At 47.4% G+C, this 27,341-nt stretch overlaps 1 protein-coding gene across 2 annotated transcripts in view; it reads left to right on the top strand.

The window, feature by feature from the left end:
- The window catches only part of MCC (MCC regulator of WNT signaling pathway), a 360,524-nt gene that overhangs the window by 297,750 nt on the left and 35,433 nt on the right, over positions 1 to 27,341 (top strand). For both annotated transcript variants that reach the window (XM_082836200.1, XM_082836201.1), the window contains 6 exons: positions 5,818 to 5,964; positions 7,190 to 7,279; positions 8,363 to 8,511; positions 12,718 to 12,858; positions 15,459 to 15,562; positions 18,683 to 18,866. In XM_082836200.1, coding sequence (XP_082692326.1) covers positions 5,818 to 5,964; positions 7,190 to 7,279; positions 8,363 to 8,511; positions 12,718 to 12,858; positions 15,459 to 15,562; positions 18,683 to 18,866 — 815 coding nt within the window. The remainder of the gene's footprint in view (positions 1 to 5,817; positions 5,965 to 7,189; positions 7,280 to 8,362; positions 8,512 to 12,717; positions 12,859 to 15,458; positions 15,563 to 18,682; positions 18,867 to 27,341) is intronic.

Raw genomic sequence — 27,341 nt, 5'->3', positions numbered from 1 at the left:
TATTCTTGTTTGATATCTGCCTATTTTTGTTTCGTAATTTATTGTGTACAGAAATTACTCCTTCTGCCTCTTTAAGGGCCCTAAACATACTTGTGATTGTGATGTGGTTTACTGGTTGCTCTATTCTGATTTCTCCTCCAGGGGAGTCATCTCCTGATTTAGCCTGCTGGCTCTCCTGTCTCATCCTCCTCTCCCTGCAGTCATCCTTCCATGTCAAGCAGCTCTATGGTCCTGGGCTCCTAGTCATGGGAGGCTTAAGTCTCTTCCTGTTCTCTAATGATATGGGGTGGTTTACCAGTTAGGTTTCTGGGGCAGTGAGTGGCCTGGCAAAATCCAGACCAGTTTTCAGTGTGAATTTGTAAGATTGGGGTCCCACACTAGGGAGCTAGGATAAACTTGGACTCCACACCCAAATGTGTCACAGGTCTGAGATGTTGGTTTCTTAGGCTTGACCCGTCTGCACAGCCCAGGGGCTCCTTTCCGGCTTCCAGGGCAACGCGCTGAGTCCGCTTCTCACAGATGGGTCGGGCAGGAAGGCTCCCAGCTTGATGCTGGAGGATCAGCTCAAAAAGCCTGACCTGCAGGGGCCCCTGCCCCTCTCCCCGCCCCACACCCCGGCGTGCACACTCCACGCCCTGCTCTCCATCCCACGGCTCCCTCCTAACCTCTCTAACCTTATTTTTCACTTCATTTCCGGCGCCTGGAGATTTTACTATCTTTCTTTGAACCTTGGCAATGAATTTCTTTCTCGTTGTTCCTTTTTATGCAGCGTTTCTATGCATTTTTCATAGGAGGACTGTCTGTTTACTTTAGCTGAGGCTGTCATATGCTGGAAATTTCCATTTGTTCTGTATACAGACAGCTACCCCTCCTGTTTTCAGCCCTGCCTCTCATTCTTGTCCTTCGTAGTACCTGCTGGGGCTGCATCTAAACCCTGCCAACCTTCTTCTGGGTAGATGGGCCACCTCCCCTCGTATAGTTTGTAGAATTTGCCTTTTTGCATTTTGTTTCTTTCCTCAGTACTCTTCCTTCCACTCTGCTTTTAAGGAATGCGCCCAAATCCTCTGCGAATGCCCCAAGCACATTCTTTTCACTGTTATGGTTTTGATTCTTTTTTAATTCTTTACTACCATTTTCATGAGGTCTCTGGGGTTTGAAGAAAAGAATGCCTTGAGTCAGTCTGCTGTCTAGAATGCAAAAGCTCAGCTGACTTCTCAGTGCTGCTGGGTAAGCCTCTCTGTCTCTCTTTCTGTCTTTCTCTCTCTGTCTCTCTTTCTGTCTCTCTCTCTCTCTGTCTCTGTCTGCCTGTCTCTCTCTCTCTCTTTGGGTTATCGGTCAGCTTCCTTTCTCATTTCTGACAGCTACTATTCTCTCCTTCTCTCCTAGCAGAGGACCTTAACTCTTGTCTCTAAGAGAGACAAAAGCCGTCAGGTGGGAGCCTCCTGTTTCCCATCCTCATTTTCCAGTCTGCAAACACACCTTTCTTATTATCTATCCTCACCTCTTCTTTCTCTCTTAGAGCAAAAGCCGCCCCTTCCTACTGTCCTCAGTTGAGCCTTCGGTCCAACCAGCTACGTAGAGTCTCTCCTCCCACCCACATGGCTGCACCTTTTCCCTTGGCAACTATATCCACATGTAGAAGTCCAGTTCTGATCTCCTTCCCTCAGATTATATTTCTAATTGTTGACTGAATATCCTTCTTCACACCTCTGATGGTTTCCTCAAATTCAATATATCCAAAGTTGGCATCTTTGTTGGTCTCTGAGAAATCAGCTGCTTATGTTTTCACCATTTTGCTGAGTAATATACCATGATCTGCTAAGTCATTCCAGCCACAAGTTTGGGTATCTCGTCCCTTTCTTGAATCGTTCTAGAACTGCATTGACCAATACAGTAGCTACTAGCCATGCAAAACTATGTAAATTTGAATTTCAATTAAGTAAAATACAGTACAATTAAAAATAAAGTTCCTTAGGTATACTAGGTGCATTGCATGTGGCTTGTGGCCACCGTTGTGGACAGTAGGGCTATATAACATTCCCATTGTTACAGGAAGTTCTATTGGACGATGCTGGCCTAGGGAGTATTAGGCATCTTTGCTCCCACTTCACTGACAGTATTTGAGCCTTCATCATTTCTCACGTGCAGCTTTGAGTCATTTCCTTTCTCTTCCTCACTCCAGTCCATTCTCTTCTCTAATAAAATGATTTTATGAAGCCCTTTTCGCTCTTTGGGAAGTCATTGAACTCTAAGCGAGAGAAGCAGAGTCCTGGCATTTTACTGTCACTTCCTTCCTTGAACCTTCAGAGCCCCCCATGCCTTTTCCTCTTTTTATTTGCTTGTTAAACAGCTACCCAACCTTCCAGATTGCATGCTGGCGTTTCCTACTCTGGGAAGGCAGAATAATGCTTCTTTCACAACGCGGACACTCCTTGTTGGTGTCCCTTCTCAGAGCATGTTTCACGAGGTATCTGGCTAGGACAGACATCTGAGCCTAGGACTCTGAGCCACTGAAAGATGAGGATCTCACCTTCATACTCTGCAGGTTTCAAATGTACATAACAGACAAACTTCTCTTCTGGGCCTCTAGATGGGGCCTGGCTACATACTCACTTTAGGAGAAATGAGAAAACGGCTACTGAAGTCGTGTTCTGTGTTCTGCTGTTGAAGATGTCAACAGCATTTGGGAAAGGCTTTATGGGTGATGAATTACTTTCCCACAGTATCGATTCCTACTTAGGGTTCCTGTGATTCCCAGCTACCCCCTGACTCCAAACCACATATCTGGTTGAAAGAAAGGTATTTTCTTTAATAACATATCTTCAGTGAAAGGATAGGTATATTAGTTAATTACCTCAAACTTAGTGACATAAAACAACAAAAACATATTCTCTCACCGTTCTGGAGTCTACAGAATCAGGGTGTTGGCAGGGCTGCACTTCCTCCAAGGGCTCTAGAGAGAATCCTTTCTCACCTCTTCCAGCTTCTGGTAGCCCTTGACTTGTGGCCAATCCCTGCCTCCGTCTTCACATGGCCTTCTTCTTTGTGTGTCCGTGTCTCAAATCTCCTTCTCTTTTTTCTTACAAAAACGCCAGTCATTAGATTTAGGACCCACCCTAAATCCAGGATGATTTCATCTTGAGATCCTTAGTTTAATTACATCTACAAAGACCGTATTTCCAAATAAGGTCCCATTCACAGGTACTGGGGGTTTAGAACTTGGATATATCTTTTGAGGGGGACACAATTCCACTTACTACAATGGGTAAGAATAAAAGTGAGGACTCTAACAGCAGTCTCTCTCCCCTCTCCTAAGCCTTACCTAAGCTGAATCAGCAGATTGGTTATAGCCTTCGTTTCTGTGCATTTATTCATTTAATTAAGACCCCACCTCCCAAGCCAGAAGAGAGAGGCTATTTAACTCAACCAGCTGTCTCTCTTTCTTTCCATCACAGACTCACTCCACCCTCTTCAGCTGGATTTTTTTCACTGCCTAACCATGATCATTAATTAATAAAGCGTAGACCAAAATAAGCATGATTATCACCCTTTAGTTTTCAGAGACATTCTCTGCGTCCAGAACTTTTAATATGAGAATGGGTATTTAGATTTAGAAATCATTTTAAGCATGCGTGCCCATGCACAAGCACACCATGGAAAATGACTAGGAGCTCTTACTCTGTAGAGTAAGAAAGAACATAGGTACTTTTTCTGGCTTCATTTTTCAGTGTCATCTAAATTTTCTACAGTGGACATGTTTGACTTTAGTGATTAGAAGAAGAAACTTTTTTTTATAACATGGGTAGTTTTAATGACGCTTTTATAAAATGCCCAGGGCCATTTTTGCTTTTTTAAAAGAGAGATGAGTGGGCCAGTTGAGATTCTAGGAAGCCCAGACCACTGATTGTTTTGGGAATGATTCAGACACTTTTTAGATTTGGGAGTGGTGTTAACACTGTTGATTATTCAGGACCTCGTCAGACTCTCACAGTGGTAGAACTTGAAATCCATGGTCTCTACCAGAGAGGTTTCCCCGGTGCCAGGAAGCTGGCCTGATGGAAAAATGGGTCCTGTCCCTCGGCCATGGGGCACAGAGAGGCACAGTTAATCGGGACCATTCCAGAATGAGCCTTGTAATCTCTCACCAGCAATACCACTTGACTTTGACAGGCATGTGTTTTTCTAGTCTTTAAACTATTTTGAGGGCAACTCTGTGTCTGGCCCTTTATGAGGACGACACACATTTCTGTTAACCCCCAGTTACTGGAAGCCGCAGCAGAGACAGCTTTCAGGCACTTTTGAGCTGTTTCGCCATTGAACGTAGTTCTCTCTGGGGGAATTTTCCTATTTTGGCTTCTAATATGCTGATGAATTATTGAAATTTCAATTACTTTTGGTTCCCAATTTAGCAGAGTGGAGACATGCTAGATACTGAATACGAAAAGCTCTCCAGTTGCTTTTAGAGAAGGGTTTGCTTGGAAGGGTTTGGCGTCAGGGCTGGCAGAGGTGCAGCCCTGCTCCTTCAGTGTCGGGGACTAAAGTACCACGTGGCCTTGGCAGTCCCTTAGGTCACTGCTGCTCAAGGTGCGAGTCCCTAACCGGGACCTGGCATCTGCATCTCCTGGGAGCTTGTTAGATACACAGACTCCTAGGCTTGGTCTCCACCTACTAATCAGAATCCCTGAGAGTGGCACCCTGGGCTCTGTGTTTTAACAAGCCCTCTGGGACATCCTGGTACACTGACAAGTTGGGGAAACCCTGCCTTAGATGTCCTGGTGCTAATTTTTCCCAGTGGGGTCTGGTGCCCATTTGTAAGCGCGCTTGGATGCCTCAGTCAGTGTGCCCTTTAAGATAGACACTGTACGTAATGATAAAACTGTGATCAAGGTCATCAGAGAGACCAATTTCTAACAGTCATCTTCACTTGCTTGGAACACTTCTCTCTTTGGAAGTCCGTGAGCCATAACCATAGAGAAGCAGAATCTGGACATTTAAATTCTGTGCAGGTAAATGTGTGTTCTAAATGTAATTGAAAGGGCCCTGTGTTTCTCTGTACCGCAGGGCTATTTAGATATTCCTTCCCACTGTCCCCAGGATAATCTCATCTCGAAGTCCCTTGGAGAGAAGCCGTGGGTACCATCTCTGCCTCATCACCTTAGCCTCACCTCCTTCCCAGGGCAGGTCTCTCTCCTATACCGTGCACACTGAATAACTTGCAGTTCTTCAGACACAGTGTGTCATCCAAGCTACTCTCCCTGCCCCACCACCAAAGCCAGCCCCTTACTCATCTCATCCCTTAAGCCCTGCTCACCTGTGAGGCTCTACTCATGGATGGCTCCCTAATGACTTCAGGTGGAGTCACTCTCTTCGCCTTTTCTGCTTCCTGCAAACTCTGGATAGATATTTATGGCACGGGGGTGCGCTTGTGTTGAAATTGTCTCTCTCCGCTGAGCTCTGAGGTCCACGCAAGTACAGATTTCATCCTGGGTTCTGTCCCTTGTGCCCATGTGTGTCAGGCACACGAGGCTGAATGAATAAACATCCCTCAAAGATGGTCATTCTACTTCTGCTGGAAGCTTCCAGTGCCTTAGGAAACATGTTCCCTTCGTACGTTTGAAGAACAGATATACTTGGCCAGCACGTGGCGGACTAGTTAAGAACAGCAGTGCATTCTATGTGGACTCAACCGACTTAGCTTTTCAGGGAAGCCGGTTTCTTAACGTAAATGAAAGCTCTGCCCTCCCCTCCGCCAATCTGGCTGTTCTCCTCTTTGGCCGGGGAACCCACCCGCTGTGTCTGAAGGTATTCTTTTTTCAGGTTCGAGAGCTTCAAACTAGACTGCAGAGCGTGCAGGCCACAGGGCCCTCCAGCCCTGGCCGCCTCACTTCCGCCAATCGCCCTGTTAACCCCAGCACCGGAGAGCTAAGCACAAGCAGCAGCAGCAATGACATCCCCATTGCCAAGGTGAGCTCCCGGGGACGGCAGGGACACCTCCTGTTATCTGGCTGCCCCAGCCTCCGTGGAGCAGGGCCGCTGTGCAGGCATGCAGTTAGCTCAGCTGGCCCCCAGGGGCTTCCTGGGGTCCCGCACAGGCCTCCTGTGCTGGAGCTGCAGGGAGAGATAACCCACTAATGGTTTTTTGTTTTTTGTTTTTTGTTTTTGCGGTATGCGGGCCTCTCACTGCTGTGGCCTCTCCCGTTGCGGAGCACAGGCTTCGGACGCGCAGGCTCAGCGGCCATGGCTCACGGGCCCAGCCGCTCCGCGGCACGTGGGATCTTCCCGGGCCGGGGCACGAACCCGTGTCCCCTGCATCGGCAGGCGGACTCTCAACCACTGCGCCACCAGGGAAGCCCCCCCACTAATGTTTTAAGTCTCTCTCGGCTACAGGCTGGACACCAGCTCTCATTAATCAGCCAGCTGGAGCATGTCACAGCTGACAGGTCGTTGTAGAGAGTGAGATGTTTTGTCAGGCTCTGCAGTGCGAAGGGGTGGGCGGAGAGCTGCTCTCGAGGATCAAGGTTCAGCCCAGGAGGGGACCCTGAGTAACGAACCAATGATCTCCCCGCTCACGGGACTGACAGCCCTGCCGGCAGAAAAATAGATTGTGATGGGCAGGCCCCGGCAGCTGTGAGAAGTAGCCCCTCCGTTCTCAGCCACAGCCCCCCCCCCCCCCGCCCCACTCCTAAGTTGAGTCTGCCCCAGAGAGACTGTTTGAATGATACACGTCCTCTCCCCGGTAGCGCTACCAGTCTCCACAGGAAGGTTGGTTCTCAACCATCAAGTTTATTAAGTCAAGTCAAACCAGTGTTTCTCAACCAGAAGTGATTTTTGTCCCCCAGGGGATATTTGGCCATGTCTGGACACCTTTTGATGGTCATAGCTGGAGTGCTACTGGCATCTTATGGCCAGAAGCCACAGATGCTGCTGAACACCCCACAATGCACAGAACAGTCCCTACAGCAAAGAATATCCAACCCAAAATGTCAAAAGTGCTAAGGTTGAAAAACCTTAGCTAAGGTTGAAAAACCGTGAGTTAAGCGGAAAAACTGGACAAGTGAGTCGTTTTTAAGACTTGATGAATCCGTTGAGTTGCCGCAGTTAAAGAGTAGCCCCGTATGAACAGAGTCTCAACAGTGTATATGGGGAGTTACGTGTTGTGTTTTGAAAATGTTTTGTTTTGTTTTTTAAGATTGCTGAGAGAGTGAAGCTATCAAAGACCAGGTCCGAATCTTCATCGTCTGATCGGCCGGTCCTGGGCTCAGAAATCAGCAGCATAGGGGTGAGTGTTCATGAGAAGCAAGGCAACAAAGTACCCAGTAAAGCTACACAGTGGTTTATCCGTGATAGAAGAACTTCCAAAGTTCACCCCCAGTAAACCGGTTAGTTATAATAAGAAATCATACCTGATTTCCTTCCAAAGGAGCCAATGAAAATGTATAGTGGTTTGCATGTGGTGAATCACCTCTTCAACTTTAAGGGAGATTTTTTTTTTTCTCTAGCTGAAACCATTCAGAAAGAAATGATTTAGGTCTGGTTACTGGCAATGTAGATGAAAGTCTTAAAGTATCTGCTTTAGATCACCCTGCTTCCCCAGAGATGGAGTGAGTCAGGAAGCTCTAAGAGAACTTTACCGTTCGCGCATCCCTCTTGAAAGGGAAGGTGCTCTCCAGTGAGGAGGATTGCTGCCTTTGAAGTGTGGCCGATGCTGTGACAGACCAGAACCTTCCAGCTCAGTACTAGAGTTTTCATTTGTAGAGCCCTGAACCCCGTGGGGCTGTAAGCTGATAAATGGTGAAAAGGGAATTTCAGTTCCCTGGGGATGTCCTTTAGAATTCTGGGGTAAGGCTGGGAAATCCAGCTTATTTGGTCCTCAGGGGTGGGGAAAACCTGAACAGCACTCTTAAGGCCCTAGTTTAGAGTTTTGTGCTGGGCGGAAATTGCATGCACCCAGATTCCATGCCAAAGCCAAATTATGAACATAAAGGAGTGGACGCTCCCCTTAACTACAACAGCCGGAGACAAGTCTGGGAGTGGCAGGGGGTTTCGGAAGGGAGAAGGATGTTCAGCCTCTGTTTAATATCCAAAATTTTAGGTCTCTAAACACTCATGATGCCTGCTGCCCAGGATGTAGCTTAGAAGATGCCGCTTGCATTTTGACACAGTTTTATGTACTGTTTCACAGTAGTTAGTTTTTTATACTAGGATGATATTATACAAACGGAGGAAGATCAGGGTAGCTATCTCCTGGTGCCTGTTTCTCAAGGAACATCGGCTTTAAATTGTTTTGTGTGCAAAACATGCCTGGGGACCAGCGTCCCTGAAGTGACGCTGTCCAGAGGGAGATTAATGCTCATCTGTACAGGTATCCAGCAGTGTGGCGGAGCACCTGGCCCACTCTCTTCAGGACTGCTCCAACATCCAAGAGATCTTCCAGACACTCTACTCGCATGGATCTGCCATCTCGGAAAGCAAAATTAGGGAGTTTGAGGTGGAAACAGAACGGTTGAATAGGTAAGGAGAAATTCTGCATATTTGGATGGTGGCACTGGGGGCAACTCCTTTCCCTTCCCAAATATCAACTCAGGTTGACTTATGTGTTGTGACATAGAGTGATGCTGTCAGGCTGGTGGGTGGGGAGTTTCCACCATCCTGTTCATCACAGGAGGGCTGGCTTCATGGGCATTGTGTGACCTGTCATCAAATGCACAGGGCCTCGTGCTTAAAAGGACCCCACACTTGCTTTACTGCTCTGCTGTCACTGTTTTAAATTCTTAATAATTTATGAAGCAGGGGCCCCGCCTTTTCATTTTGCAGTGGCCCTAGCAAATTAAGGAGCATGTCCCGGGAGCAGTCCATAAGGAATGACAAGTAGGTCAGGATGGCAAGATGGCTCCCAGGCATGCAGCCTGAGCTGCTGAGAACCACAGAGAGCAGCTCTGGGATGTGGACTCAGCACCCAGGGGTGCCTGGAGCCAGCAGAAGCAGTCTGATGAAGGGGCTCCTGCGATGGAGCAGGCATGCTGGTCTAATCCTCCCTGCTCGAACTGAGGGTTGCCTAATTTTATTTATGCTTTTTGCAAATGTGCACATCCCCCCATCCCTACATCCTATCCTACTTAGTTCTGATTATCTAAGTAGTTCTAACTATGCTGCTTAGAATAATTCCACTGTGTGTACCCAGTTTTATGGGTTCTTCCTAAATCTTATGCCAGAGGTGGTTTGAGTTTGTCCCCCTGCCTCTTGGCAAAGACTGGCTTGTGTGTTGTCCCAGCAATGAAAGAGAGCTGCTAAAAAAGCAAAAGAGAGGGACCAGGGGCAAGCCACGGCAACTACTCAGAAATTGGCTCCGCGGTGGCAGAATGGACTAGTGATGGCATCCAAGTGTGCTGTGGCTGCCCTGACCTAGCAGTCTTCAGTGGGAGAGCACAGTCAGAATTGGAAAGGTTTACGAGCTAACCAGTAAGAAATGTGGATGCCATTCCCCTGGTGTATGGCAAACCTGAATAAATTGAATTATCCTTTTAGTCCTCCCTGATTTGAAGCTGTTTAATATAGCACTTGAGAACCAAGGAAATATGGCTATCTAGGTCATTTTAAATCTTGAAATTAAATGGTTTCCTTATTAAATCCAAAATACTTAAAGAGTGACAATCCTGATGATTGCCTTGTAGCAGTGAAGAAGCAGCCCTCTCGGTATCACAGGCAGAGGAGTGCTTAAAAATTGGATCAGATATGCCCTTTGCAGTTTAATGAAGTCAGATGCCTTCAGGGGCCCTCTGTGTAATGAGGATCTCCTCTCTACAGATCCTGGGCTTTAACAAGCCTGCTTTGTCGTTGAATTTGAGGGGAGGTTCCTTTCTCTTCAATTATATGCACCTAGGAGAGACCAAAGAAGGGGGAACTATTTAGTGCTTGTAGCTCACGTTATCATGGAGTTTAACAGCTTACAAAAGGCTCCCCCACTGACAGCCTCTTAACCCTCAACTTGGGAGGGCAGAATAGTCCCATTTCGCAAATGAGAAAACAAAGGCTTTGACTTTGAATGACTTGCCTCAAGTCCAGAGCTGTTAAATAGCCCAGCTGATCGACCCCTGCCCCCCTACCTCACCTCCGTTGTTCTCTATATTATCACAGCTGCTGCTAGAACATGGGAATTCTTGTAAATAATCTACCAGTATGTTCTGGTGTCTGTTATTTAACTACCTATCTCAGAGTTGGAGTCCTATTACCCTCCAAAAATATTACAGCCTTTAACTTGTATTTGTGGGGGGGGACAGGGGTGGGTGTCACGTCTACTCAAAAGTGTGTTTTCTCATTTAACAAATCCGTGTTAAGCACTTACTATATGCTGGACTATTTGGATGCAAAAGAAAGTAAGACAGACAAGATCCCTGCTTTCGTGGAGCTATATCCTGTTAAGGGAGCTAGACAAAAAGCAGACAAACAAATAAGAGTGTAAGAAAGCTCCCCATAAATAGGACACTGTGACAGAGTAACAGGAAGGCTTGATTTTAGTAGGCAGCCAGGGAAGGCATCTCTGAAGGGGGGACATGTCAACTGAGATTTTCAGGGGAAAAAGGAACAGCCATATGACAAACGAGGAGGAGACTTACGGGCCAGCTTACCCAGTTCAAGGCTGGGAAGTGGTTGGCATGAAGTTAGAATTGCCCAAATGCCCATGGAACTGAAATAGAATGAGTGAAAGGAGGAGTTCCATGAGATAAGGTGGCAGAATAGGCAGGGCTGGGTGAGATACAGATTTTGAGGCCATGGACAAAGTTTACTCTTTAAGTGTCATTGGAAGTTGTTAAAGGGTTTTACGTAGGAGAAGAGCAGATCTGATTTAAATTTTGAAAGTTCACTCAGGTGTGAAGAATGGAAGGAGGTGGGCAGGAGTGGAAGCTGAGCAGTGGACCAGCATGGCCCAGGTGGTGGTGATGTGAAGGGGTCAGTATATGTTTGGTGGTAAAAACCCACAGATGCAAGAAAAAAGGGATGGTCTCAAAGGAGAGCCTCAGGTGTCTTACTGGTGGTGTTGGGTACACGGTGGTGGCATTTACTGAGATGGAGAAGATGGAGGAAGATAAGGTTTGAGGAAAATCGAGAGTCCCCTTTGGGAATGTTAAATTGGAGGTGTCCATGTGAAACCCTGGATATGTGAGACGGGCCCTCAGGAGAGAGGTCTGGACTGAAGAAATCTGGGAGCCATGGGAATATAAGTGCCTGTTAAAGTTGTGGCACTGGAGGAAATCACCCCAGGGGGAGAGTGTTGATAGAAGAAGGGGCCCAGGATGGAGTCCTGAGGGAACATCGACCCTCACAGATTTTATAGAGAAGAGGGAGTCGGCAAAGGAGACAGAAGAGATGACCTTTCGGGTAGGAAGAAAACCAGTAGACACGTCTCATGACCCAAGTAAAGGAGAACGTTTCAAGAAGGAAGCCATACCCGATTACAGGGGTACTGCCTGAGAAGGCCTGTAAGACGGAATTGACCACACGGAGGTCTGTGAGCTGAGCAAACAGTTTCATCTAATCCGTAGGGACTGAATGTAACTGGAGCAAGTTGAGAAGTAAACGAGAGAGTGGGGACTGTTTGAAGAAATCTGAATGTGAACAAGGACAGAAAACTGTGTCCTTGTAACACCTTATGTTGAACTGACCTTGTTGTTGCCAGAGGCACAGAGCGGTCTTAGCTGTACACTCACGGGACATGTCCTGCGTTGGCGAGTGTCTCCATAATCTGCTCTGAGATATGTGCCCCTAAGATTTATCCTCAAGGCAAATGACTTCCAAGCCCCTTAACATTTTGTGTGTGTGAAACCCTGTGTCTCTTTAAGACTTGGTGGTCAGAGTGCTACAGATGGGCATGTCCCATGGGAAATGAATCATTGCATTCAGGTCATCAGTGTCGTGGGACAGAAAATGGAGAGGCTGAAGGCTTACCTTTTTCTGATTTGCTTTCTGACTTTGCCATGAACTTTTGCCCTGAACGTACAGTTCTGATTCCTATCAAACTTAAAGTTCCCACCACTTATCCTACCAGTAGTTAGCAGTTAGGGGTCTGTCCAAGCTGGAAGGAGCTTTGGACACGATCCACAGTTCCCATTCAAAGGCCCCTTAAGTGCAGTTTCTTGTTCATTCACTGATTCATCTTTTGCTCCTGCCCCATAGTGAGTGTTCTGAGTCAAGGATCTGGGGTCAAACTGCCTGGTTCAAATCCCAAGGATTAATTACCCTTTCCGTGCTGCCTCTGAGAAATGGGGATAATGATACTTAGTTCAGAGGGCTGTTGGGAGAGTTACTGATCAAGGGCTCAACAAATGGTAGCTATTACTGTGATTTCATTTGTCCCTGTGGACGGTGGTTCATCGAAGCATACCAGTTGTAACTCTCATGAGGGCCTGAGGTCACGTGGTTGGTTCCTTTCCTTGGTGTATCTACAGAGCCTAGTGCAGTACCTAGCAAATGGCTCATCTGTGGCTGGCTAGGAAATAACCAGGAGTTTATTTTTTATTTCTCATCCACACAGAATTTAGTGATTCTTCAGCTTTGAGCTTCTTCCTTCATTACTTCTCATCAGTTGCATTTACTAAAACATCTGACGAGCTCACATCCAATGTGCATTTTGGCCGGAATCTAGAGTCAATGGCTAAAATCTTGGCAAATTCATTGTAGTCCTGGTGTAAAATTGTGAACGTGATTTTCCTTCCTTTGTAGCCGTATCGAACACCTCAAATCCCAAAATGACCTTCTGACCATAACCCTGGAAGAATGCAAAAGCAATGCTGAGAGAATGAGCATGCTGGTGGGGAAATACGAATCCAATGCCACCGCGCTGAGGCTGGCCCTGCAGTACAGGTAGGAAGTGGGGCGGGGCAGGCGAGTAGCCACTTTAATTTAGAAATACGTGCATAGCAAGCTTCTGCATGAAAGTAGACAACATAACCAGCAAATGCTAGTGTGCTATATATTGAAAATCAATTAGCACCCTGGTGGCAGCAATTAAGAAGATAAGGGTAATGAGCGTGGTATTAGTAAACAGGTATGTTTCTGTTCGCATGGTCAACTTAAATATTATTTCATTCGAGTAGTATCCCTCAAAACATCAAGTTTTGTGTTACATGTTTTGTTCTTTCTAATCTTTTTTTCCCAGTCTTTATTCATATTCATATATATTTTACATTGTTGTAAATCTGGGGCACTCTCTTCCTTCAGGTTGTTACAGTTTTGTAATGTTGCTTAAAAGTCTCCATTTATTTTGACTGGCTGTATCCCCTACATCAAGTTCATATGGTGTTATTACTCATTTCTCTAAAAGACATTTAGACTTTTGCAGACTCTTGATATTGAAAATAATTCTGTGGTGAATAATTTAAAACAAAAGCCTTCATTCTTGTGAGTATTTTCCTCAAGATAAAATCCCTGAAGCAGGAATTATAGGTCAAAGGGTATGAATATTTTCATGGCTCCTCAGGCGTGCTGCCAGTTTTTTCCCATAAAAACAAACCAGTTGAAATGAATATGATTCATTCATTGATGAGCAAGTGGTATATGAATGTACCACTCTTTTTTTCAGCTTCATTGGCTTTGGAATTTATCTATTTTTAAATTACTGCTTGGGAAAAGCTACGAAACTATGTTCTATTGTTTTCATAGATTCATTCGTGTCACCACTTAGGCATATTTACCGAAGTCCCAGAGTAGCGATTGTATCTTACTCTTGGCATCCTTTACAAAGGCCAGTATTGTCTTAAGAAACATTGCTTCTTCAAAAAACAATATCAAACCCAAATATAGGAGACCCAAGCAAGAAAGCAATCCTACTAGTTGACAGACACAGCAAAGCAAACAGATAATCGTCTATGACAACTCTCGAAACAGGCCTTTCTGCACCGGCAGTCTGCCTTTCATCCGTACAGAAGAAACAATGTCCCAGCGTCTCTAACTTGAAAGACCAACTAACTGCCCTTGAGAGGAGGACCTGCCAGTACCCAGAGGCAGTCATTGGACCCTCTTCCTTATCTCTTAGTAAAGGAACTTGAAAGTAAAGACAATAAAAAAACAGTCTGTTGGCTAATAAGTGTTGTGTAAAGCAACATTTCCCTTGCTCAGCTTGGAGAAGCTAATCAGTTCTTTGCTTGGGGGAGTGAATTTCACTACTGCAGGCATCTGGCCAGGATGACTGAGGCATTAGGCACACGCTCCATCCAGTACAGACGTGGGTCCATGTGGGGTCACAGGCAGCAGTGGCTCTCAAGAGGTCACTCTTTGATCCTCTCTCTACCTGGTGTACCCAAAGAGAGACTAATGTTCTTCCTCTTAGAAATCCATTCTCAAACTCTTGTCAGAGGTTTTGTGAGTGTTTCATGAAACAGTTGTACAGACATCTAATAGAACTTTCTGTGATGATGGAACTGTTCTCTGTGCTATCCAATATGGTAACTGCTAGCCGCACATGGCTGTTACACATATGAAATGTGGCTATTGCAACGGAGGAACTGAATTTTTCATTTTATTTACCTTAAATTCTTTTTAATTTAAATATCCACATGTGGCTAGTGGCCATTCTATTGAATAGGTGGGTCTGGGTCAAAATAGTCCCCTTTCTAGGGTGCTGTATGAATTACCTATTATTGTATGACTGTTTATTACATCACAGTTTCTAGGGTCGGGAATCTGGGAATGACTTGTCTAGGTAGTTCTGGCTCAGGGTCTGTTACGAGGTTCTGGTCAAGCTCTCAGCCAGAGCTGCATCAGCTGAAACCTTAACTGGGGCTGGCAGATCTGCTTCAAAGAAGCTTTGGGTAGGGTCCTCAGCCCATCACTGGCTGTTGGCTGGGCGCCTTAGTTCCTAACCACATGGGCCTCTCCATAGGGCTGCTCAAGTGTCTTCAAGGCATGGCAGCTGGCCTCCTCTACAGAGGATGATCCAAGAGGGAAAGTGAAGGGAGGAGAGAGAGAGACCAGGATGGAAATCACCGTGTTTTTTAATAACCTAATCTCGGACATGACATCCCATGACTTCTGCCTTAGTCACACAGACCAACCCTGCAACAACGTGGAAGGGGATTATGCAAAGGCTGTGGATAGCAGTGTGAAGAGATCAGGGCGATTGGAGAGCATCTCGGAGGCTGGCTGTCAGGAACATACTACCTTTCCCTTCGACCTGATCATCAAAGGGCCAGCAGACTTGCCTCCCTCATCTTTATGGCTTCTCTTGTATTTTTCTAGATCCTAGTTTAAAGTTTAAAAAAAAAAAAAATGGGCAGGGAAGGGGGCCACATAACAGAGCAAGACCCTGGCTCTGGCCAGGAGTACCCCTGGGTATTTCCTTGCTGACATGGACGGCGAGGCTGAGAGCCAGGTCCCGAGCTGCTTCCCACCCCAGGCACGGCGCTGCATTGGAGAGGCTCGCCATCCTCTGGCTGAGTTGAGGATGCCGTGTGCTTCTGTTTCAGTGAGCAGTGCATCGAAGCCTATGAACTCCTCCTGGCGCTGGCCGAGAGCGAGCAGAGCCTCATCCTGGGGCAGTTCCGCGCGGCTGGTGTGGGGTCGTCTCCTGGTAAGTGTGGCCGGAGTCCCTCCGTCCCCTTCCTTCCTCCTCACCCCCACCCCCCCGCCTCTCTTGCTCTCCTGCCCCCATCTCGGCTGTTGGCATTGGCACGCCTCCCGACAACATGAAATTCCCTTGTCAAGTGTGTTTTTCATTTTTTCCTCATGACTGAGTGAGTAAATTGTTTATGTTGAATGCAGCAAGAACTGGAGTGGAAACAGCATTACAGACAAGTTAAAACAAACAAACCCTCTCAGGAAACGTACTCTCCCCGGCTGGCAGTAGAACCAGATGGAGTGGGAGGCCCAGGTTCACGATGAAAGGGACCAGCTTTCCCGCAGCCTCTCTCTGATGCTGGTTGTTGAGGGTCCCTTTGCTGCCCACAAGGCCTTTGCCTCTTGGGGCTGCTTTTGTCGGCTGTGCTTTTTCTCCAGGTTTGTTCCTTTGAGTAGGTTGGAAGCGTGGGTTCCCCCTACCTGGTCTCCAGGTGTCGTGGGAATGCAGAGGAACGTTTCATACCTTGCTCTTGTCAGCCTCACCGAATGCGAGCCCTGGGAGCCCCGGGAGCCCCGGCCTGCCCCTGTGGGGGAGCAGAGGTGTTGCCAGCCCACCTCGAAGCCCTGCCTCTCCCTCACCCCAGGGATCACGCGTCCTGTTGGCGTGATTCCTCCCTCCAGATCCACACCGCTTCCCACTGCTGACCCTCACTGTTGAGTAACTAGAAGGGCTATGAACTGAAAAAGACATGAGGGTGGCATCCTAGTTACCATCGTTTGCCAAAACTTCACCAGTGACTATGGCTCTGGGCATTGAGATGACATGAGGACAGTGGCAGTGGAAATAGTGTTCGGGAGGAAAGAAAGCTCCAGGGACAGAGGTTGCCATCTCTGATGCTGAGGCCTGCAAACTCCCTCAGCCTACACCTGATAACAGCAGCTTCTCCCGAGAAGGCGTGGCAGGTGAACAAAAAACTGACCGGACCACTCCAGAGTCAAAGGTGGGTGGCGTGGGCAGGCTGGGGACCAGGCCACCTGTCATGGACTGGCTTTTCCTTGCGGGCTGGGAGCCCACGTTAGAGCTAGCCCTTCCAGGACACACCTTGCAGAGAAGGTCGCCGTCGGGGTACCTCCAGAATGCATCCCTCTCCTCCTTGCCACCTCCTTGCTCCCTGCCTGGGCTCTAGCTTTTGCACTGAACATTCACCTATTTTTCCTCCTTCAGTTTTGACATGGACAGGAATCTGAAGCAAGTCTGAAGGGAATGAAGTATCCTGGGTATTAATTTCCTGCTTCATATCCAAGTCACCCAGCGAGGAAGCAGGCCTCCATTTGTACGGGTGACCATCCTCCACCCCCCTCTCTGGGATTTCTGGGGTTTGTTTTTTTTTTTTAATAGGATTACCATCCCAGCCCAGAAGTAGAAACTCTGCCAGCATTTCCATTAGGAACCTCATTTTTCAGGGTCTTTTAACCAAACCATAAAACTTTATTCCTCCTCTTAAACAGATTCTAAAATGATCTTGGCCCGCTGTCAGGTTTTTTTGGGTTTTTTTAAATGTAAGTATTAAGGAAAATGATCAATTCAAGGAAAAAATCAATCATCTTATTTCCAGTTTGTGTCAGAGGAATGTCTTAAACGGTTCCATCCTTGAAAGGTACCTTTTATGAGGCTTAGTACCTACTCAGCACAGTTACTTGGTAGGAGCTGAAAGGACTTAAATAAATCTGCATTTTAAATATTTAAAATCAATAATAAAATGCCTTGTATTAACATAATCCTGGGTAGCTCATGGGTCTGTTTATAAAATGGGGCAGTCAGTAACACGCCTCTTCAGAATTCAGAGAGCAGTCAGTTGGTGCGACATACGTAAAATATCTTATTTGTGGAAGGAGAAAAAAGTATGAAAGTTGTCAGAGAAGTGGCCAGAGGGAGGTCCAGGGAATCTTAGCCTGCGGGACACGGACACCCACGTTTCCTCCCCCTCCTCTGTAAAGCAGAGCGTTGATTGACTTTTTAGCAGCTCCCTATTAAATCTCTCTCTTCCGTTCTGCTGACAACGGCTGCTGACCCGTCAGCCTGCCCTAACGTGCCATGTAGTTGCACAGGGAAGCAAGTACTAGTTGTAACATTTACCCACGGTGTCAGTTATTGTGGGTTTTTTCTTTGTTTCTTGTTGACTGCACAGGTGTTCATTCTAGATGATTTAGACCAGTGCTTTTCGAACTGGGCCTGGGAAGCTGGAGGAGTTTCTCTAGGCCTCAGTGGTGGGCGTGGAGGGTGGAGAAGCTGAGTGTATGCCCCCCACCCCTGCCCACTTCAACCAGTTCCACATTTGCCAGTTCTGTATCTTAGGCTTTGGCATAAGCTTTCATATATACACACTTGGAAGATCATGGGCCTGGGCGGCAGAGGTAACAAACCAATGACTTATTTGGCCGGCATGGTTTTTGAAAACACAACAAGAAAGTGACTGTCTTGGGCAGGGGATTCCCTGTCTGGCTCTGTGGTGGTGGCCACGACCCTGACGTCTTGCTCCAGCCCAGTTTCCTGGCCTCTGGAGGCAGGGGAGCTCGCCCCTGGCCATGGCCTAGCTCAGAGAGAAAGGTCAGGGATAGCGTCCATAGAGGATAGTCAGAGCCAGTCTCAAGGTCTCGTTTTAACCATTAGTTTTGTGTCTCGTGCCTACACGAAGCTCTCGGCAAAGCTGCAGACTTGTGGAGGGGTCGTAAGGTTTGGCCTCAGTTTCTCCCTGGCCTCATTCACAGGGAAGTACCAACCAGCGCAGGGGAGAAGGGCCACACAGGAGACTTGGGGCTGGACGCGGGGAGCAGCGAGGAGCCTGGGGAATTAGAAAATCATAGGTTAGAGCTGGAAACGGACCACAGAGCTCCTACTGGCCAGCCCCTCATTTGTCGGGGAGGACCGTGGAGGCCAGAGCAGAGAAGATGCCTTCCTCGGTGCAGTTTCTCGGTGAAGAGCCAGGCCCAGGACGCGCGTCTCTTCACTGGCGTTCACCGCTGGACTCCTCTCTACTGCGCCACCTCCCCCCCCGAGTAACTGGCTACTGATTGTCCAGACTCACTCCTCTGGACCAGCGCTGATTAACCCATTGGCTTCTCTGCCATGCAGGAGACCCATCAGGGGATGAAAACATCACTCAGATGCTCAAGCGAGCTCACGACTGCCGGAAGACAGCCGAGAACGCCGCCAAGGCCCTGCTCATGAAGCTGGACGGCAGCTGCGGGGGAGCCTTTGCTGTGGCCGGTTGCAGCGTGCAGCCTTGGGAGAGCCTGTCTTCTAACAGCCATACCAGGTAATTCTCGGCCTTTCTGCCGCGAGCTGGATGCGTGCCCACGGGTAGTCCGCTCGCTAGGCTTGACGTGCAGTGACCCAGCTCTTAAGGACTGTGAGGCTTGCTGGAAGACAGAATTCTAACCGCCCCCGCCCCCCGACCCCAGCTTGCAGCCTGCTCCCGGGAATCAGAATGGGAGAGCTGGAAAGCGCCTTCTCACTTCACCAGTGTGGGAAATGCCGCCCAGAGAGAAGGGGTGATTTGCTCAAGGAGGTGGAACCCAAACCTACCTTTCTGTCTGGAATACTTCCCCCTTTTGGTTCTACCTTCCATTTCGTTACAGTCCTCGATTTTCAAGAAGTATTTGGGGCGGTGAAGAAGGCCCATGTGCTGCAAATGGTCCTTAAGCACCCAAGACCCAGACCGCATCCTATTTCCAGGCTCCATTCTCTTCCTTCCTCTTGTGCCTCTGTCCTTTGTAAGCCCCCCTCAGGCAACAGACTTCCCTTCTCTCGCCTCTTTGCCTTGTAGAGTGATGCGTAATCATAGCGTGTGCTTGGCAGACACTTAGTCATGAACCTGGGTTCAAGTTCAGTATCTGTGGATCTAGAAAACCGAAGTGGGTACTTGAAAAAGATGGGGAGGGGCTTCCCTGGTGGCTCAGTGGTTGAGAGTCCGCCTGCCGATGCAGGGGACATGGATTCGTGCCCCGGTCTGGGAGGATCCCACATGCCGCGGAGCTGCTGGGCCCGTGAGCCATGGCCACTGAGCCTGCGCGTCTGGAGCCTGTGCTCCGCAACGGGAGAGGCCACAACGGTGAGAGGCCCGCGTACCGCAAAAAAAAAAAAAAAAAAAAAAAGATGGGGAGGAAAGCAGTGAACACCTTGCTAAGCATAATTTGCGGAAGCCATTGGATTCTATTGGATGTGGGTAGAGGGTCAGAATGAAATTTTTTCTAATGACCTTCTCATTTCTTGCCACCAAAACTCCTAAAAACATGAATGCCTTCCCTTTTTCTTTCTTTCTGTAAAATTATAGTTGATTTACAATGTTGTGTTAGTTGCTGGTGTACAGCACAGTGATTCATATAGATATAGAGATACATGGAGATGTGTATTTGGTTATATGGATACATATGGATATATGGATATATATATATGGATATTGTTTTTTCAGATTCTTTTCCATTATGGTTTATTACAAGATACTGAATATAGTTCCCTGTGCTATACAGGAGGACCTTGTCATTTATCTATTTTGTATATAGTAGTTTGTATATGCTAATCCCAAACTCCTAATTTATCCCAGCCCACCCCTTTTCCCCTTTGATAAGCATAAGTTTGTTTTCTATGTCTATGATTCCATTTCTGTATCATAAATAAATTCATTTGTATCATATTTTAGATTCCACATATTAGTGATATCATATATTTGTCTTTCTCTGTCTGACTTCACTTAGTGTGATAATCTCTAGGTCCATCCCTGTTGCTGCAAATAGCATGCCTTCCCTTTACATCCCAGTTCTGTCTAGAAAGTACTTTGTTAGAGATTGTCATGTGATGACCAAATCACAAAAGACAGGAAGGGTAACTTACCCCATTTGTATAGGTGAGAAAACCTAGGGTAGGCTCAGAGGTGAGAGAGTGACTTGCCTAAATAAGGCTGATAGATAAGAGGGAAATCAGAACCTGAGCCCAGGACTTTGGCACCAAGCATATTATTCTTTTCACTAGGCCAGGTTGGATCTCATGATTTAAAAAAAAAAAACAGTGTCTGCTTGCAGGTCAAGTGACCAAAGCCACATAAGGGTGGATTCAATCTTAAGAGCAAAAGGAGAGATACTGATGTTTTTTTCGGTACCTGAGAGAAACTTAATGGTCCCATCTGTCTTTCCCACTGGTAGGACCCAGCCATCTGCCGAAGTGCAGATTTAACTGTCCTGGACCTGGTGCCTCAGGAAAGGGGACATTCCCAGTAACGTACTTGGCCAGGTGCCCACAAACACAAGGGACTTATTTCCTCTGGACTGCAGCAACAATTGTCTTATTCAGGGTAGCACAGATTATAATTTATTTTTTTCTTAAAACCAGATTCTTCTGTTTAAACACAGAAAGCAGATGCTCTTCTTAATGACTTTTCCCAATGTGTATAATCTATAATTTCCACCTTCATTTAGCATAAAAATGTAGTTCTCATGTTGTCAATGATACTGTTCTGTTGCATTAGTGAACACGAGACTTGGGTTGACAGGAATTGTGTACCATTTCAGTGGCTTATAAGGGGTGTGTTACAGATCTTTTGCTCATCCCTCCCCACCTGCAAAATAATTTTGTTGTTTTAATCTAAATCAGAGACACATTTAGAGCCAGTCAGGAGCGGGAATGTTTTCTCACCAGCTATTCAGTGGAGACCCTGATTGTGAATATTTCTTAGAAATATTTTAATGTATAGATGAGCCTTGATTTTTGAGACAGGCTTCTTAGAGAAGCTTCATTTTAGGTAATGTACTTCAGTAGGTTGACATAGACTCAGAACATAGTTTCAGTTTGCAAGGATGACCTCACTGAAGAATGGCTCTTGAACTAAATTCAGTCTTCAATGGATCTTTGCATCAAAGTACAGAGACCTTTAGCTCAGATTTTACTCAATTCTCCTTAAAAGTTCCCTTTCATACTCCCACCCAAATCAGAGCAGCTCAGAGAGGGGGTTACAGGCATTCACGTGGCAACACACGTTCTTGGGACCTGATACAGCCAGACTGCTTAGGTTCAGCGTGGCTCAGAAAAAAAGTCCCAGACCACCAGATGCTTTCATAATTATAATAATTAATTTTGTTTGTAAGTCTTGCCATTCCACTCAGCCATTCCCACATGTCAAGATTATGGAAGAAAGAAAGACAAGAGGCTTTCTGAGTTGGAGGCTTTCTGTGGCTCCATCAGTCGCCTCCCCTCCCCCTGTAGCCAGCTGGCAGAATTCTAACCAGAGAGTCAGCCCGCTGTTCCTCCAGGTCTCAGGAAGGGAATGCTGAGTACCGGGCCTCCAGACGCCTTTCTGGCAGCACAGGGCAGCCCCTGGTAACAGCAAGGTCGTGGTTTCAGAAGGGAGCAGCTGAGGGGCTTACCAGCAAGGAGAATAAAAACGGTAGGCAGCCCATCAGTTGACTCTGCAGTCTGGAGCCCAGGGCTGCTGCTGTTTCAGTTTTGAAACATTTCTTTTTTTTTTTTTTGCAAAAATACAGCCATGGCCGCATCAGAAAGTGTAATTATCTTAATGGGCAGAGTAACTAGGTAATGTGGGTTGCCTGGATAGCTTTATCAATGTATCACGACAGAGAGGCAAGTGGACTAAATGGATGAGAAGTGGGAATAGGAATTCTCAGTCAAGCCCACCCTTTTGGTCAAGCATCACAGTTTCAGCTCACCGGGTGGAAGCACAGTCATCGATCTAAATCTACGAAAGGACGAGGGGCCAAGACAGAGTAAGCCACAGCAAGTCTGTCCTCATGGAGGCTGGAGTCCCTTTTGTCCTGCCACCAGGTGTGGATCGGGTTGAGGCTGTGAGACTGGTGACTGCAGCCTTGCGGTGAGCTCTGGGAACACCCAGGGAGCCGGGGTCCCACCTGGCTGACCACTCACACTGGGGCGTGATCCCCAAATTGGATTGGAGAGTGGTGGGGCTCCCAGCCCTCACCCTCCAAGTCAGTCTTAAGATTAAGATGAAGTTTCACTGAGATGGAAAGAAAGGCTGAGGACCGTGGCAGCACGTCCATTGAAAGGGTAAATGGGACTGAAACAGCCATCCAGTTAGGACAGGCCTGTGCCCCACCACCAGCAAGCTTCCGGGCATGAGAGTCAGACTAGGTCTGCCTGTCGTAATAGGCGTCTTTACTTCCCTCTGAAAACCAGAGGTGCTTTCCCCATCCAAGTACCAGGAGAGTCCATCCAGAGTCCTTGGGATTAATGCTTAGAAGTGCTGGTAAATTCTGAAGCCCAGCTCAGACACAGTTCTCCACATGACAGCATAGCATGGTGCTCAGGCCTGCTGCGAAAGGCCTCCTCGTCACTTATCGTTTAGGTTCTATGGGAACTAGATAGAGACCCGAAATGCTTTTGCTTTTCTTTTTTTAAGACCTAACTTGCTGATCTCAAAAGAATTATATGCTCATTGTAAAAATAAACTGAACAGTTAAAATCCAAGCATGACATAAAATTCCCCGTGCTAGGACCCTCCCTGGAAAGGACACTGCACACAGTTTGGAGCGTATCCTCACAGATTTAAGTGTCCGTTTTTTATGACCTAGACCTTTGGTTGCCAATGACAGAAACATACTCAAATAGCTTAAAAGGGGGTCTTGGTGGAAGGATATCAGGTCTGCCACAGAGGAGCCGCGTACCTGGGCAGAGGGCTACAGTGAGCCGGGGCAGAGGAGAACCGGCCACCTGGGCACAGCTGGGCCAGGCCACACCTGGCCAGTCTGGCCTCCGCACACGGCTTTCACCTCTTCCCTGCTACAGGCTGCTCCCCAGATGACAGAAAACCAGCACACCACCTGCTTTAGTATACCAGGCTGACTGGTTTCTCTGGTGTCAAGTAAGAAAATCCTGGGAAGGAACATCTAGCCCAGTTGGGCTCAAGTGCCTACCCAGTCAGTCATCCGTGGCCACGACAGTTCTTGCAGGAGCCACGTGGGCAGAGAGAAGGGGTAGGTCCCAGAAGAAGGCGGAGGGTGTGTCGTCAGCAGACCAACACATGGCATCTTTAAAAATGTGACTCCATCTCATTTTAACCCAATAAGGATCCTATTTAGGTGGACTCTCTTGAAACTTGCTTTTTCCCCTTAGTATTATATGTTTAGGCATCTTTCCACGTGTGTCGTTCTTTTCAGTAGTGCCCAGTCTCCCATTGGATGGCAGTTCGTCGTGTATTGAGACAGCTTCCTCTTGTTGGGATGTTTGTATCCAGTTTTTTACTATTAAAACACTGCTGCAGTCACCATCCTTGTCCTTATACCTGCCCCCCTCGTGCAGTTTCTGTGGGACCAATTCCCACAGAAGCAGAAGCAGAATGTGCTGACTCAAAAGTGACTGTTGTTTCAAATGTCAGAGAGCCCTTCCATACATGATCCAGCCAGCGTGTGAGGGCCTCTTCCTCCACACCCTTGCTGAAACTGGGTAGTATACATTTTTTTAATTTGGCCAATCTCTAGGCAAAAACATACGCTTAATATTTTACTCTGTACCTCTTAATTATGAGTGATGAAAATCATTTACAGTCACCCCTCAGTATCCTTGGGCGATTGGTTCTAGGACTCCTGTGGATACCAAAATCTGAGGATGCTCAAGTGTCCCTTCTATAAAACATTGTAATATTTGCATTGGAACCTACAAACATCCTCTCATATATTTTAAAGCATCTGTAGGTTACTTAAAATACCTAGTGTAATGTAAATGCTATGTAAATAGTTGCCTGCACATAGCAAATTCAAGTTTTGCTCTTTAGAACTTTCTGGATTTTTTTTTTTTCCCCCAAAGATTTTCCACCCGCGGTTGCTTGAATCCGCAGATGCGGAATTCTTAGCTAGGGAGTGCCGACTGTAAAATGTTTAATGTTTTTAATGTCAGAGAAATCGTTAGCAGCAGTATAGGTGTCAGGTCTAGATGGTGTCCATCTTGGTGTGTTATTGGCAACCAACTCAGGAGCAGTTTAATATTTGTTTTAGAGATGCCTGGTTCCCAACCCCATCGTAACGGCACCATATAAAGACCATATAACGAATCCATCTCCTAAATGTGTCTCTCATTTTGCCTTCCACTGTCAGCTGAGTTTCTGGAACCAGGCAGTTTTTGAGGACTTCAGTTATCTGGCAGAAGATTTCCCCTACCCATGTAGTCATCCCCTGGGTATCCACCGGGGATTCGTTCCAGGACCCACCACGGACTCCCCCGGCCCCCATCGTAAACATGGTACTGTATGTATTTTTAAAAACCCACGTATAAATGACCTGCACAGTTCAAGCTCATGGTGTTCAAGAGTCAACTGTATTTTTTTAGATAATTTTTCCTCCCCAAACCGCTTCTCCTTGAGAATTCTGATAATCCTTTGAGAGCGTTCAGACCTAAGAGGTTTGGATTGTGTTGAGTACTTTTAGTCCTATGTGACAAAGAATTGTCAGAAAAAAGAGGTAGGGGGGCATGGGGGGATACCCAGCGCAACACTGCAAACTTCAGGCAGCTGACAAGGCCCAAGCTTCTGCTTAGAGGAGGGGGGTCGAATGTCACTGGCCTGACCCCCTCCTTCAAATAAATTCAAAATGCTCGGCCAACAGAAGGCCCCCTAGTGGCCCTTTCCTTCTGAAAGTGAGCTCCTCCTTGGTGTAAATGAGATCCTAACTGGGGCCAGGTAAGACATTGATAAAAACTCCAGGAAAAATCCGCCTCTGGTTTTCAAGGCAAAAGAAATAATATGTTCTTCTCTCTTTCTGCTGAGACAAGATGAGGAAGCTGAAAAAAAAAAAAAGGATTTTTCTTCTAAAAGCAGGATGGGGAGTTGTCTTCAGGACAGGGCTGGGACATGGTGGAGAGGGACAGAAGAGAGGACATTTGAAATCGACGGCTGCTTAAATAAACTGCTGTATCCGCGTCCCACTGTGAACAGGGCGGGCAGGAGGGTGGGCTGCCCCAGGCTGGCCGGCGTGCGCTTGTGTGCGGTGAGCAGACAGATCAGCTGGCAGCTGGCGACTAATGGACGCAGAGCAGAGCCAGCCGAGGGGAGCTCAAGCAGAGAGCATCATGGTAAGGAAGGAGAAACCCTCGCAACCTGGCCCAGCTCCTCAAAAAACCGGGGGAGAAGGCAAAAATGTGCGGCCCCAGAATCCTGGGACCAGCTGGGGTTTGCTTCCTCTGCAGCCCTCCCCGCAATCCCTCTCACCCTGGAGAGGAAGAGTAACTCGGCCCACTGGGAAAGTGATTTATTCCCCCTTGACAACTGAGCTCACCCGGCATTCCGAGCCGGGAGAGTTAATGGATGACTTAACCCCAGCCCGGCAGTCAGCCGGCGGCAGGCCCTCGGGAGACCGACAGCGCCTTTGTCTGCAGGAGGCCGGAGAAAAGGCCGCGGCTTCCCCTCCTCTTACCACTGTCATAATCATATTCCGCGGTGGTCCATTAAGAGCACAAAGCAGAATTGTAATTAACCTCGCCTGATCTGTTCCCCGCTGGTGTCCTGGAAGGGAGAGAGGGAAGCTGGAGAGGGGCAGCGGGGCTAGGTGCTTACCTTGAAATTAAACTTTCCCCTGGAAAAGCACTTTACAGCTCTGAGCTTCCCACAGGGGTAAAATCAGTGGAGGGAGATCTTTTGTCCTTTTTTCTTTTTCTTCCTTTCTTAAAACTATACGCACAGAAGGGATGGTGAAACAAAAGCCTTCGCCACCTGGCCTGGGATCGGGCGCCAGGCCCTAGAGGGTTCCAGGACCCCCCAAAGCCTGGCAGCCTCTGCCCTGCCCCCCCCATGTTGGTGTCTCCCAGGCAGTTCTGGGGGTTTGCAAGTCCGGTCAACACTTGCTGCTCTGCTTCCCCCGCAGATGGGTGGTTTTCTGCAGGACCTGCTAGGTGGCTGACATCCCTGGAGGGAGGAGGCCCTGAGCCTGATGTTGGGTGTCTCGGGGCCACTGGCACAGCTGTGCTTCCTCCCCACCCAGAGCAAGTGCTGTGTGTGGGCTGCCGGCTTCAGGACCCATTGTCTCATTTCCATAGCCTGGTGACATGGCAACTGTTAGTATCCCCACTTTGTCACAGCCCAGAAAGGTTGGGTGATTTACTCTGGGCCATAACGCTAGGCATTGGCAGAGGAAGAATGTTTACTCAGGTCTGCCTGATGTCAGAGACCTGCTCAGAATCACTGGTACCCACCAGATCAGCCCAAGAGCACGGTGGCTCTCCCTAGAGAATTTGTGATGGGGTGCCGTTACTTTACAGGCTACTTTGCAAATGCCCAGTTATCCTGTGGGGTGGACCAGTTGTTCTCAAACCAGGCTGTGCCTCAGAGTCAGTGGGAGAGTGCATTAAAACGGATGGCTGGCCCCACACCCCCACCCCCGAGTTCCCGACTCTGTGAGTCTGGGTAGTGGGGCCTGGGAACATGCATTCCTAACAAGTTCCCAGGGGATGCTGCCGTGGTCAGCCCCTCGACTGCTCTTTGACAACCACTGGGGAACACCAGTCCCGCTAAATGGAAAATATGCCAACATATTATCCTTTCAGGGCCTGCAGAATAATTAAAGAACTCTAGCTTCTACTGTCCTTAGAGTTTTGAAATTTTTGTTAAATTTTTTATTGAAGTATAGTTGATTTACAGTGTTGTGTTAATTACTGCTCTACAGCAAAGTGACTCAGTTATACATATATATACATTCTTTTTCATATTCTTTTCCATTATGGTTTATCACAGGATATTGAATATGGTTTACTGTGCTATACAGTAGCGCCTTGTTTATCCATT

This window comes from Leucopleurus acutus (assembly GCF_964270905.1).
Source record: "Leucopleurus acutus genome assembly, chromosome: 3".
Classification (NCBI taxonomy): Eukaryota; Metazoa; Chordata; class Mammalia; order Artiodactyla; family Delphinidae; genus Leucopleurus; species Leucopleurus acutus.
Note: the sequence above shows the minus strand (reverse complement) of the source record. Positions and strands in the feature narration are given on the sequence as shown.